Here is a 14,796-nt window from a genome sequence, read left to right as displayed (position 1 = left end):
TGTGGATGACTTGGCAGGACTGTTGCTGCTGCTGGTGGTTGTTGCTACTGTTGTAATGTAATAAAACGCTTATTAAATTTTGCCGCTGTTATAACAAGCTGAGCAAGCACAGCCCACAAAATTGCTGCCCTGGGTCGCCGCAGCGCCACGCTTCCGAATCGTCCTCCATCTGGCAGTTGGCCCTCGGATACTGGCTGCTGGATCCTGCTCTATTTCTTGGCTTCATGATAATGATGCGGTTTTGTTATGGCTTTTTGTTGGCACGGGCTTGGGTACAGGCACCGGGAAACGGCACTGCCATCACCATCGGCACCACCGCCCCCCAGTTGCGGTCTGCAGCACTCAACAAGGAAAGCAGACTTTCTCACCCACATCCAGCCCACTGCAAAAACTTTTCGTGTACTGGCAAACACTTTTTCCTTACACAACCCCTGAATGCTGTTGTTATTCTTGTTGCATTTGTGGCGGCCAGAAAAAGTTCAGGGCATCCATTGCTGGCGCAATTTGTGGAGGGCCGTGAAAAGTCGTAAGGATAAGCATCCAAGTGGGAGTGGCCTGTATTAGCATTGTGCCAGCCAGCAATATCAACTTAAATAATTTACTTATTTTCGGGGTTTCTTTATTGTTGTGGCATAATTATGTTTTAATGACACTTTAAGCGCAAATTATGACAGCTCACAGGGGTGAAGTTTGTAGGTTGTAGTTTAAAGGTTGGATAAACTTGAAATTAGTTTGGAAACTTTTCAAAAGCAATTGCTGTGACAAATGCGTTTAGGGTAGTTGCTTGAGCCCTCATAGCTTTTGGTGTAAGAAGCCACAAAATCGACAAAATTATTGAAATTTTATCTACATAATAATGAAATATTAAAAATCTATTATAAGTTTTTGGTTTAAGGTAAGGTTTTAAATGTTATTTTACTTTGAATTCATTCTAAGCAACTTGTGTAGATATTTTTCGAATTTCATTACAAATTCAACCAGATTTCTGGGAAAATAAATTATTAGAAACTAAAATCTTCGGAAAATGTCCTCTATTTTAAGAACGTACTACTAATTTCCACTTAAACTTAATGTTATGCGTAACCCATTTATAAAACCGTCTGCCAACGGATGATAAAAAACACGCTTTCTAGACATAAAACTCCCGTATGCCAACTTGAGTTTTATTCATTAAAATGCAACAAGACCTCTACGCAATGGAGCCATTGAGCTCGTAAATCTAAAATTAAATGCCGAGATAAGCGGACTACGTAAATTATACCATTTGCTAAGAACCGAGTTCGCACCAAACAATTTCCGAGCCGTCAAGGCGCAAAAAGCAACACACCACGCCACATAACATTATATTAGAGCTTGGCAAAAAGCAACAGGACTGCGGCAAAAACAGCTCCAATGGCTCTATTGTGCGTCCGCATCTTTGGGGCTGTTTCCAATGTGCTGCGCGGCCAAATTATAACAATTTCGTAATTTATCTGAGTGCGGCTCATAAATGGCCAGAGTCATTTGTTCAAGCGAGCGCCCACATACATACATTCGTTTTAGGATAAGCAAACTTGGTGTCCTGGCTCTTGTTTATGGGTGTCAGCTAATAATTCACTTAAGCTTTGTTGCATGAAATGCTTTTAAATTTAATTACAAGGCATTTTACCCACACGGCACACTGGCGTATACTTAATATCCCTGCTAAGCAGTAAAGAACGTGTGAGAAACATAGACATGCAAGTACTTGGCAGAAATATTAATGACAAGGCCAATATGTTTGCCTGGCAATCAAGTTATGCAACTTCATTCCGAGCACGGCGATGATTTATCGTCCAAAATATGTACTGGGAAAAATAAAATATTTCTAGAGTATAAATCAGTTAGAACTTCATGTTGGTTCTGGAAGTTTAAAATTAGTAATTCACTTTCTGGTTAATAGTTAGAAATTTGATTTTGTTTTCAGTTGAAAGAAATATTGTATAATCCTGTATTCTTAATTTTCTCAGTGCGAATCTCGCCTGTGGCAATGATGAAAATTGAGTTGATCCATCGTTTCCAGCCCATCATTATAGCTTTCACCTTCCGTCTATTATGAGGTAGCGGGTAAAGCGGGAAAAGCGGAAAAACCTTTCCCATTCGGCATGATATATGAAAATCATAATGCGCTTTGACAGCCCCAGCCCTCGAGAGCCTCTCACTCGCACGCATTTGTGTCTAAATAAGTGGCATCCAATGCGCTGGGCTCGTTCGCTTTCCGTTTGCCCTAGGTCAAGTATTTTTTGAAAACTTTTCAAACTCTGCCAGTTGATTCCTCTGCCGCCGTTGGCGCTGAAAGAGCGCGCATGCGCACGCGTTTTGTTGACAGCAGAGAGAAACGCAGGAAAGCAACACGTGCTGGCCAATTTTTTGCGGGTGTTTGGCTGGGAAAAATGAAGGGTAAACAAATAAATAAACAACAACAGAATGTGTGAGCGAAAAGCTGAATGACAGTTTACGCTAAAAGTCGCGTAGTAAAATAAAAAGAAGATGAGGCATCGTGGTGTGGGTTTCGGTTGGCATGTGTATCATGCTTTATGTAGCATAACTTTTGGCGCCAAAGTGGCATTCGTGCAGCGGACAGTCGGCGTGATTTATGGTGTCACATGTCGCCGCAGAGGTGATGAAGTGCCCAATGCAGTAGGAATGCAGTAAAAGCGGATTTACCATTGAATGGGAAGGCCGAGAAATAAATACAAATTGAAAACCTGTGCATGATATAGAAGTTAGATTTTGTGTTTATTTCATCCTCACACAAATGACAGGCCAACAGTGCTAAATCACAGCTGTCAATCCTTATTTTGTTCGTGTAATATTTATGATTTTTTCATAAAGTAATAATTCAAAGCCACCATAGGGACACATGAAAATGGTATTGATTATGATGTGGTTGTTTAATAATAAATAGATTAACACCTTATAGCACGGAAACATTTACATTATTTTCTTAGCTAATATCTTGATAAAAGTGGATGTTAATTAAATTTTTTAAGACAATAAAAAGTATGATTTAATGTGTTGCTGAGTTCAGATAAATGTTTCTAAATGTTTTCCAGAATGGTGGTTTCAATTTTATTGGCATTAAACTTTTTTAATTATTTTCTTCTTTGTGTTAGCTTGATGAATATTTACAGATATTTATATAAATATTGTCAGCCATTCATAGGAACGTCAGTAACCGCTAGGCAACAACAAGTGAACACCACCCACTACGCCCCCTCGCTCTGTTCATTTTCTCTTTTGGTCTCCATTATTTTATTTTTCTCTTATTTTTCCCCCAAAGGAAATGGCCAGACAGATAGCGAAGAGAATCGGAATCCTGAGAGAGAAGAGAAACGCCAGAGGAGGCGCTGACGTCGGTTCAGCGTGGACTGCTCAGCTGGCGTCGCAGTCGGCGTCGTTCGATTGTGGGCCACGAGTGGCAACAGTTGCAGTAATGGCCTCAAAAGGGGGAGGCGGTGGGCGGGGTGGGCTGGGCTAGGCTAAGGAGTGGGAAGCGATTACGCTGACAGAGATAACCCCAAGCGACAGGACGAGGGCAGCGCTGCGACGCCGACAGCGACGTCGGCGGCGGAGGACGATTTCAGGATTCAGTCATTGCCGGCGTTTCGAACTGTTTGGACGTTTCAAGCGGAAAAAATCGAAAATCGGGATATCGCAAATACAGCTGTCAGTGGTAGTGCCTTAGTATTAGTTAAGCATCGACACACCCACAAGGATAAACTATCCAGCGTGTGAGCGTGTGTGTTAGGCACTATTTGGGGATTTAATGGAAAAACCATTAATGGATGCTGCCTCGGGGAGTGACTATAGTGCCAACGGTGATAGTGGCCAGTGCACGGATGTGTGTGGGCGAGTGTGTGTGGGCATAAAGGGATAAGTGCACAGAGAAAAAGCTGATTATTCATCAACATCTGTTAGGCTAAATAAAATGCCATTTATACTAAAAGAGGTTTATAAAAATCTACTTTGCCTTCAAATCACTTTAAATCCCTTTTTTTACAATATTTTTAGAGGTCGACAAATAAAGTTAAATTTTAAATCATTGTGAAACAGGATTTATTTTAAATATTCTAACAATTTTAGACTTTTGAATGTTGTTTTTACTTTTAATTTATTTGATAACCGAATTCGATGGCTAGGTTGTTATACAAATTTACACTAACCTGGTGTTAATTACCGAGTAATATTACAAATAAAAGAAAAATAATGGAAATAAGAAAACAACATATTTTATCTGAGAATTTAATAAGCCTTTTTTAATTATTTCACATTTTAATTACTTTCATATTTAACAATTTATAATGTGCTTCGATTGGTGTTTTTTAAGTTATCTTTTTCTCAGTGTATACATACATCAATGTTTCGGCGTCTGTGAGAATTTAATGTGTGTGTGTGGCGCTGCCTAAAACTATGCAGCGCAATTTTGGAGCTGACATTTTGTTTGTTCGCCCCTATATGTGCGTGTGTTTGCTTGTGAGTGGTGTTTGGTTTTATCGTGGATTTTACTGACTTCACGGGTTATTTGTCCGCACGAATGTGTTCATAAAAAATGTTACAAAAGTGGATTTTCGCTGGGCCTCATGAAACGCTTACGCTATGTGTGCACACGGCTCCCTAACATCCTAACGGAACCGGAAACGGAAGCTGCTGGTGCATACACAACACCCACACCCACATACACAAACACAAAAAGGACCCCTGGCAAGTGGATAAAGTAAATTGAATAAAAGTGTGAAAAAGGTTGGCCAAGTGAACCCTGTTTAAAAACGGCTAAAAAAAATGCCCGAAAAAAGTACCAACGAATATTTTCTTTGGGAAAAATGCAAATGTAGCGGTGACTTTTCGCGGGAATTTATGGAGCGGCAAATTGAATCGAATGGCCATCGAGCTGTCGGCGATGATGTGCCGTGAAACATGTGCCGAGCGATTATCAAAGTGCGATAAAAGTGCGGCAACAATGGCCAAAAGAAAGGCGGAGAAAGTCCCAAAAAGGAAAAAAGAGAATCCAGAATCGCTGCCCAGTCACAAGACCATAAAAAGTCACCGTCTATGTACTGCGTATAATTTATGGTCGCGATTCGTTCTCTTTTCTCCAACGCCTTACTTTTTTTTGCGGACCACCTTTTGGCAATTGTTGAATGCAGCCGCAAAATATGCCATGATTTTTGTTCACCATCTAGCATGTGTTAGCTGCCAGACATATGTGTTAGTGTTCCGGGCAAGCTGCCAAAAATAATAAAATCGCAATCCCATGCCAGACGACTCCATATAAGCGGTAGATCCTGCAGCGAGGACGAGGGATTTCGGAACTGCAAGATAACGAGGTAATTTTACTGAATGATTCGCAGTTTTCGGCGCTTGTTTGTTGCTTAGTCTAAGCAAATTGAGTTGCTTGCATGGCCACAAAAAATTGGTTTTCTCGGTTTTGTTTTCCTCCAATTTTGGTTTTTACTTCTGGAATCCGCAAGCTGTTGAATTATGCATTGCCCGGAGATAAGCTGGAAATGTTGCACAAGGCTGCCAATTTCAGTTCGGGTGGCCATCGGAGAGTTGGTCTGCGGGGTGTCAATTAAATTTTAATCTCAGAAAATAGTTGTGTGCAACGGGAGGGGCTGTGAAGCCAATCTTCAAGAGTAACCCCACACAGTGAGTGCACAAAGGAGAAGGAATGTGGTCAAGGGAAAAATTTACATTTTATTGGAAATTCTATTCGATTCGGTTGAGTTTCACAAAAAACCCCACCTTTATTCCATTTTCCTGAGTGCTACTGCATTCTGCTATTCCGTTTGATACCAGTTTGGCTTTGAACAGTTCTTAAAGCTAATAACCATTTTAAGTGGTACAACGTGTGCACATTTTTGTAATAATACGTTTAGCATTTCAATAGCAGAATCTGTCATTTGCCTTTTTTTGCAGTGTCTGGTCCAAAACATAAGGACCTTAAATTTAATAATTTCTTTAACTTTTTTTTGTTCACCCTAACAAATGAAACAATTTTCACTTTCCATCCAGTCCACTGAACTTCCTAGAAGACATAATTGCCGCTCTCATTAATGCTGTATTTAGCGGTCCCATTACGTCTTTATGTATTCCACATTCACGCTAAATTACTTCCTCATTTGACACCTCCAACTGCTATCAAACGGAAAATTTTAAAGAGTTGTGAGCGAGTTGGCTTGCAGCGGTTGTACCAATTAAATTTATTTGTTAGACGAGCCAGCGATGTAACCGCCATGGCCAACGTCCTCGCAATACACTCAAGTCAACTTTATTCATAATAGCAACAAGAACCCCACGCTGCACGACAGCAACATCAGTGCACAGAAAATAAACTTTTGGTTATAAAAAATTATTACAATTTGTAGAAGAATTTTTAAAATAATAATAACTTAATTGGCAAAACCGCACAAAAAAATGGAGATTGATCTCCCTCCTTATTTCCCACTTAAATGAATAAAGTTAAAATCAAAAAAAGGAACCAATTTTTTGCCGTGCATCAGCAGCGAATAAACAAAGGCACTCGAAAACGCCAGAGGGCCAGGAACAAAGATAGAGCGACAGCCCAGCAAGCTCGGAGGTTTGTCAATGTGACAATGCAGCATCGCTGAACCGTTGGCACTGGAACCCTCGCAGATATATGTATTTGTATCTGTAGTATCCCGATCCCAATGGGACGGTTGCAACGGCAGGCGACGAACAATAGAAAGTTGCCATGGCAGAAAAATATGCGCGCCCATTACATTTTGTTGCCGTGCCTCATTTTTCTTGTTTGCCCTTCTAGACAACCGCTGTTGTGCCCGAATTGATGTAATGCAAAAGGTGGCCAAACATTTGTAGGGACACGCGATATCGGGAACAAGGATGGGGGATGGGGGATGGGGGATGGGAGCACTATGAATGGGTCGGGCAGGGCAAAATGTTATTAGGTGGCTCGTCGCCTTTGCATTTCCGTCGGCCCATCCTCGAAACCCCTGCTTTAGTACAGTATAAAAATCGTTAGGGAAATACATACTTTAAAATTTTATTTTATTTTTGATTGGATCAAATTTATATTTGTCTGTCTTTTTTTCGAAAAGAACGTGCTGATTTGTAACTATAAATTTGTAGTCGGTTAAAAGTATTCCAATCTTGATAATTTATGATTTTTTAAATCTAATAAATGGATTAATTTTGTTGAAGGATAAAATCCTTTATTGAAATTTCAAGAGGTTATGTTTATATCAAGTGCTATAATAAGATAGGATTTTAAAAATCATTTCTAATTAGCTTACAAAACAATTTACAACTGACTCAGATTTATTTAAGCTGTAGTCTTAGCCTCATTTCAGTTCGGTTCATTCTAAACTAAAGTCCAGGTCGGGGTACATTGTTCCAGTGTCCGTTTTGTTTCGTAGCCATAGCTATAGCTCTGGCCATTTACGAGTACGCGGTGCGCTACGGATGCTCTTTGACTTGGGGACCAAACCTTTGTTGGCTATAACCAAAGAGTTGCACTTCAGTCTGGGCGAGTGCAAATGGATCCATTGTTCTGGGTATTTCGCATTAGGCCCAAGCGAAGGGACCCAGAAGTGGGTGCTGCCAACAGGAAATTGCTGGGTGGTGGGGTACGGGCCTAACTTAAAGTCGCCTTTAAACTGCCGGCTGACAGGATGTCGGGCATATAAATTGCCAAGCTGTCAACCAGCGCTAAACGCAAACACATCCGCCCCAAAGTGCTGCGAATATGTACTATACAGTTCGTGTATGCAACACCTTTTGCATGCAAGAACAAAAAGAAAACAAACATTGCAGGTGACGAGCATTAAAACGATTCAACAGCTCCGTCTCAAAGCAAGAAAAATTATATTGCTTAACGCCTGAACCACCGGCACCACCCATCATCGCGCACCCACTTCTCGCTCCACTCCTTTCACCGGATAAGGGCGTGGCAGCGGTGGATGCAGCAACGTTTAACCTCAGCCAGGACATAAGAGAGCCACTGAAAAAAATTACACAGCATCTCTGTGCAAACCCTGAATGAACCGATTTAAAATGCAATCTATTGCTGTCAGGAATTTAACCTAATTTTATCATATTTTAAAAACGACTTGTAGATATGTTCCAAAAAAATATTAACCGTACTATTTAAGTACATTTTTACGTTATAGTTTCTTTCAAAACTCAACGATGCAGGTATTTTAGAGTCAGCAATAGCAATATATAAAATTGCCTAAAATATTTTTATATTATTTATCGTACTATAAGAGAACTATATTTGCTGTTTTCTCTCAGTGTTTTTGGGATCAAGGGGTGATTTTCGCTCGACTGCCTCGGCTACACATGAAGGCATGACCATGTTGCCTTTGAATTGTTGCCGTAGCTATTGCTTTTGCTGTTTGTTGTGGCGTTCCGCACTTAAAGCCTTTCACGCCACACAAATCCTGGAGTGGGGCAAAAAAAAAAGGTGAGAAATAAAAAAAAATGAAAACATCCACTCGTGAGCTCAAGGTGCATGCTGAGCAAAGGACTCCGAAGGAGTATCCGTTGCATTGGATAGCTGCAGCAATGGGAAGTGGCCTGTTTTCGGAATTTCATTGTGCAAGATTGATTGCCCTGCTGCGAATTGTTTCCACGTTGGCGGAGATGAACCTAATGTACGTATTGTATAAAATCATTGGTCGAAGAATAAGGACCTTTTATCACCTAATTGGAGGGGGTAAAGAAATATTTCACCAGCTTTCGGATTACAATTTAACGATTTGGGAAGTCTACCGTTTTCAAAAGGGTTTTTTCAAATTCTTAAAATAAAATTGCTCCGTATTAATATAAAAATTTATCTCTACTTGTGAAAATTAAATTTGTTATTTATTTTATGTAAGCAATTTAAAACTGATGATACAAAATATCAAAGTACCAACACTATTGAGCCTAACAAGCCAGGTATACAATGTTTTATTTAATGCCAATATGGGAATGTTCGTAGCAGCCAGTTGGTCATAATATAACCACTGAATTCCCCCAACTGGATTATTAAAGCAAATAAACAGTTATTATAAACAACGGCAGACATCACACCAAAATAAATAAACAAGCGCTCAACAGCGCCAAACAGCAACAGCCAGATACAAACAGCTTATATAATCCAGAGTGACACAACTAAAGCGGCGTCCACATATTTAGTGTCAAATTTGCTGACAGTTAGCAGTTATGACACCCGACACACAAGCCCAAGTAATCGCTTTGCGAGAGCGCAGGACAAGGGGCGCAGGATGCGGCTTGTATCCTGTCAGCTGAAGCTGGCCCACCTCCCCCGGCAAAGGGATCCCGGAGTCAGACAGTTGGACGGGACAAAGGCGTGCAAAATAAAAACTCATTAAAAATGAAAGAGCTAGCACCCACACGCAACCTTTCCCCCTCCCGCTATGTGTGTTAGCTGGCAAGGACTAAGGACTGAGGACTCCGAGGACGATGCCGTCCAAGTGCTGAGCAAAGAAACGAATTGCTCGTGGCAAATCGCTCAACAAAAGACGCTGCCAGAATAAACAAATCATTTTAAATTCTCAATTAAATGCAAACAGAGATGCCTCCGCCCATATGTGCCGGCTGAAAAGGTGTCAAGTTGCAAACATTAAAAGAACTCTTCAGTGTGACCCTCACCGCCCACTTTTCTGTCCCTCTGTTCGTCCTTCGCACACAACAGCCCCGAAAATACAGACAGAAAATTTTAATTTATTATCCAGGCTTTTTTTTAAGCCTGACAACAAGAAATTTTCAAACATCACTGGTCTTTAAAATATCATTTGTTATTTTGGTTCCATTGTTATCTTGATCCACCCTAAAAATAATGAGAAATGTTAAAGGCGACTATATTTGTAGGTTTGATTTTTTCAAAAGTAAAAGCATATTTTATATAATTTGTAAGGCGATTTTCCTCCGGTTATATTCTCATTTTTGGATGCCTTTTTCACATCAACTCTTAATTTTGTATTTTAACGAATTTGCAATGTTAGTTCAATATTATTCACTACTCAGTAAGAGAATGAAAACAACGATTTCGTAAGCCAAAGGGTGTAAAATTCCAATTCCAATCACTTTCATTTTCTTCACTGTACCATCCAATGCCTGTCGATTGTATGTAATGGGTGTCATGATGATGTTTATTTAGTCGCTAAGCTAAGTGCCCGACTGACTAAGGAAACGAGAAAATCGAGATACACGGCAAAGGATTCTGTCGAGCTTTTTCACTCGGCTGTTGAACTCCTGCGTCTCGACCTCAAAACATGTTTATGTCTTCTTCATTGTAGTCGGCAGCTCGAGCGAGGGGAAAACTTGGCCGGGGCCATTCCAAATAAATTTAATGATGGCAAAAGTCATTCATTTCGTATGCTCGCTCATAAATACTCGTTAAATGTATTTGCCAAGAGCTCTACAGCAATGCAAACGCAGGATTGCTCTCGGTTTCTGTAAGTCCGGAATGTGCCAGTGTGTTCTGTTTGCGAAGGTTGTTTCTGTTGGGGGTATAACCAGAATAGGAGCCCCCAATTCGGAGAACTTATGTTGATTTCCCGCCTCTGTCGTCATGTGTTGTCGAGTTTCGGCATATTTATATAGCACTTTGTGTATTCTGTATATTGAATTGTTGTAATTGTTCCTTGGATTGTTTACGAAGCTCTGTCAGCAAATCTCTAAATGGTTGAACTGGGCATGCATGAATGGTATGAGATGGGAAATGTGAGAAGCATGCTTAAAATTTAATAATTTTCCAAAACAAAAAAAAAGTTACATAATATTGAAAACAATCGCATCCTAATCCGTAAGTTTGTGAAGTTAATTTAAATGATTACTTTGCAGAAAATATTCATTATTTTGAGTTGGTGCAAAAGATTTAGTTGTTTTTATTAACAACGCAATAACACAAATATTTGATTCTTTTTTGGACAAAAAGAACATTGAAATGAAAATCCTTTAAAGCTTAAACCACACACGTAACAAAGTTATGCATAAAGCATTTTGAACGTATTTATTTTAATTTGACTTTTCCCAATTTACTAGTCCGAGCGGATCTATGATGAATATAATTGCTAAACTACATAACTTATTTTGCTTTAAAAATGCAAAATGTTTATTTTTTGCCAGCTATACAATAGAAAGAAAAACATTTTCACAAAGCATATGTAAATTAAACTGTTCGCTTTCGTCTTCTATGCATTTCAGGTGGCTGAGCAACATCAGAAACGACTGAACATTTTCAAATATAAACAAAAATAACAACAGTAGCAAGGGGCTTAGCCAAACATAAGCAAAGCCACACAGAAAGAGCAGTACATGTTCATATTGGAAAAACAAACAAGCCAGATAGAAGAAGAAGCTGCTGGAAAAATAAACGAAGCTAAATTTAGTGTTCTACTGGCCACACATTGAATTTTCATGCAACGAAATGAGTTTATTAGAGCCTCCTTGTCTAGTCCTTGGAAAAGGTAAGTTTCAAAGTCTTGATACCTCATATATTTTGGATTCCATTATTTGAATTCCATTATGTTTTCGTTATGAAATATGCTTTACGTTTAATATTTTTCTTATTTTATACAATCCTTAAGAAATAAATTATCTTAGCTTTATAAAAATAAACATTTGGGATTACATTATTATCATCATAAGTAAATTTTGTTCAACAGCTTAAAATAATAAGTTATTATTGAAAATTACCTAGTGTAGAGGATTAGTTTTATTAAAAAGATCGGCACGTATCTTCCTTAATACCATTCTGATTATTGTTGATCCGACTGCTAAAAGAGCTGGCAGCCTATAGTCTTCAACCAGTCGCAAACAAACAGCAGAGACTGTATGAATATATCAAAAAAGTTGACTGCGGGTTGCAGCCGCAAAGCCGCATCCCAAGTGCCTGGGCTCAGCAGTCAAGTGCTGCCTAAATGTGAGTCTGAACCGCTGGCGGCGGGCGAATTGAAACCGCATCCAAATTAACCGCATTTATGAGTTGCACTCGAGTTGCACAAAAAATACACACATATTCAGGCTGTGCAAAATGCCGCCGGCTGCGGCGGCATTAAAGTTTTAAACAAACTATATGGCGACGACAATGTTGGTAATTAACCTGCAACATTTACTCTCATCCCCTTTCTTAGCGCTGCTTTTGGGAGCGTTGCTGCTGCTGGTCCTGGCCACTCCCCTTCTGGCCACAAGCGGCTTACGGGTGCCAACATTCCTGCTGGAGCCTGCTCCCCGGCTGCTCTTCGGCAACGACACGGGCGCCCAGGTGAGCTGCACCGCCCACGGCAGTCCGCCGCCCCTCGTCTCATGGGTCCTGCGCGACGGATCGCTCGCCACCCAGGTGCCGGGCCTCAGGTAAGTTCCAGCGGTGTCCGCAACAATCCTGCTGGGTAATAAGCGGATGTGCACCGCACACTGGGGGAAAAATGTCGCTTTGTGTGTACAAATTATGTTGAGGGTACAGAACTTGGCATGTAACCCATATTTTATAAAAAACTTAACTTTACAATTAATAAATATTTCCATTTTCGTGAAATATTATTATTAACTTGAATGTACACCCAGTTAACATAAGCCCATGGCTAATAGTAAATATATTTCACAAATACTTTACATTTTCTTTACAAGTGGTTGGGACAAAATAATCAAGCTCATAAAATACTTCTTTCAAAATGATGACTTAAATGGTTCGATTTAATAAACACAATAAATGGTTAAACATTTTTAGATTGGAATGAGAATTTATATGTTTATTGACAAATAATGTATTAATTAGTTGTGAGAGTTAATACCAAATATGGCTGGTCATAAATCTCTATAATTTGCTCCAAGTGTACCTGTTATTGTTGGGAGTTGGCGACCATAAGTATGTGTCGTGTGGCTTCCTGTCGGCGGTTTCGGAAGTCACATTGCTGCGGCTTCAGTTTTGCGGGTTGCATTAAAGTTATTTCCCGAATTGCTTCATTTTAATTGACATTGCGCAAAGACACCGTCGCGAAAAGCTGTGAAAATCAATGTTAACAGACGAAACCAGCTCCTTAAATCCTCTTACCCCCATTCCTCCGCTTTGTGGCCACAATTTCAATGGAAATGCTTGAAAGGCAGAAAGAGAAACGCCGCGGGGGAGGCAGACAAAAGACGCGCTTTTGGTTTTGTAGCTTGAAAAGGGCAAAGAAATTACACAAAAGTAATGCAACCAAGTTGCAGACATAGAACACATTTATACAGATGTGGCTAAACTAATAGCACTTCAAATCTTTTTGCTAATTATTACAACATTTTTTTGTTGAAGAGGTAAATAAAATACAGTTTTTTATGCTTATGTAACGAAAATTACTCATTAAATAGTAATGTGAACATTTGACTAGTTATAAATGTTATTTTATCAAAATAATAATGTAAATAAATTAAAGTTAATATTACATTTTAATATCAAGTTATATTGGATAAAACATTGACTTCTTAGTGCTGTTAATTTGTACCCAAGTGTATCCCTCACGTGGCTTTTTGTATCTATTTTGCCTGTGGATGACATGTGTGCCAGCATTTAAAATATTAAAATGCGCAGTCTTTGCCGGATGACAAGATGAATGCGAATGTACACACGCTTTTAAAAGTAATCAAAGCGAGTACATTTGTGGTTCACACAAGTAAGGCCATCATTTGCGGTTATTTTGTTGGAATCCATTAGTCAGGGGACTCAACAAAATTAACGCACTTTGCAAACATACTGCAGGTATTTGCATATATGCAAGCGTTTGTTTGGTTTAGAGCTCTGCTAACAAATTGCTTCTGATCCATTGTCTGTGTTGTAAACTGATTATTATATAACGAGAAAAAATAATAACAAATATATGAAAAAAACAGGTAGAATATAAAGCAGATAAATCGTAAAAATAGCGCACTTGTTATGGCATGACCCGAAAATAAATACGGAGATAAAAATGTATAAACTCACGGCGCCGTTCACATGAGGCAACAAATTTACTAAGAGAATTTTTATGTTTCGCAAAATGAAATGTCATTTCGAATACGTGATCTCGCACACATACCCACGGCCATAAGCCGGGGAATCCAAGCGACTATACGGGTGTATATATGTCGACGACTGTCAGTCTGGCTGTCCCGAAAAAAAAAACGTAGACAAAACTCAGTTGCGATGGCAGTGCATAGAAATGAAACAAAATTTATTTTAAGCTACTAAAGAGCATGGTTGAGTTCAAGTGACGAGTATATAGGACGTGTACTTATCTACTGCACCAACGGACGGATGGACACACTCCTTCAAATGGAAAACGGACAGGGAACACGGAGCTCGGAGCTCGGAACTCGGAACTCGGAGTCGGCAAGCTCTTTTTTCCCTGTTCTCCATGCGAACGCAACGCAATAGACGTAAACAAATTGCTGGCACTTAAACATTTTTGAAAACAGCGCTTGATGAAGTTTTCTCGTTTTCGGTTGATGTTGGCTCGCTCGTTGTCCTCGGCATCAGCATTCAGTATGCCACATCAGGCCAAGCCAAGCTAAAATCCTGTCTAGTTGCACAGAAAAAAATGTTGATATTTTATGATGACAGATTCTACATAGTTCAAAATGTTTCGAATCTTGCATTTAACATTTTTTTAGATTCATGTCAGTTTTGTTATTGGTGAGCTTACTACTTTTGTTTCTTTCATTTTTGAAAAAATTAAAAATAAACAGTTTTAGAATCCTTAACTTCTTTCAGTGCACTCATCTCTGTCATCATAGCTTGTTAACCTCGACTGAAACTGCAGTTGAAATGATTAG

The 14,796-nt window shown here is 39.4% G+C and overlaps 1 protein-coding gene across 4 annotated transcripts in view; it reads left to right on the top strand.

Annotated features, from left to right (window-relative positions):
- The first annotated feature begins 3,620 nt into the window (after window positions 1-3,620).
- LOC128252960 (cell adhesion molecule Dscam2) overlaps window positions 3,621-14,796 on the top strand; it is a 34,123-nt gene continuing 22,947 nt past the window's right edge. Inside the window, exons 1-4 of one of the 4 annotated variants that reach the window (XM_052981204.1) lie at window positions 3,621-3,687; window positions 5,202-5,345; window positions 11,215-11,477; window positions 12,144-12,363. In XM_052981204.1, coding sequence (XP_052837164.1) covers window positions 11,438-11,477; window positions 12,144-12,363 — 260 coding nt within the window. In that variant the 5' untranslated portion in view covers window positions 3,621-3,687; window positions 5,202-5,345; window positions 11,215-11,437. Of the gene's footprint in view, window positions 3,688-5,165; window positions 5,346-11,214; window positions 11,478-12,143; window positions 12,364-14,796 lie in introns of those variants that run through there. The other 3 variants (XM_052981203.1, XR_008267356.1, XM_052981202.1) reach the window with 3 other exon arrangements.

Source organism: Drosophila gunungcola, chromosome 3R (assembly GCF_025200985.1).
Source record: "Drosophila gunungcola strain Sukarami chromosome 3R, Dgunungcola_SK_2, whole genome shotgun sequence".
Classification (NCBI taxonomy): domain Eukaryota; kingdom Metazoa; phylum Arthropoda; class Insecta; order Diptera; family Drosophilidae; genus Drosophila; species Drosophila gunungcola.
This window is presented reverse-complemented; position numbering and strand designations above follow the sequence as displayed.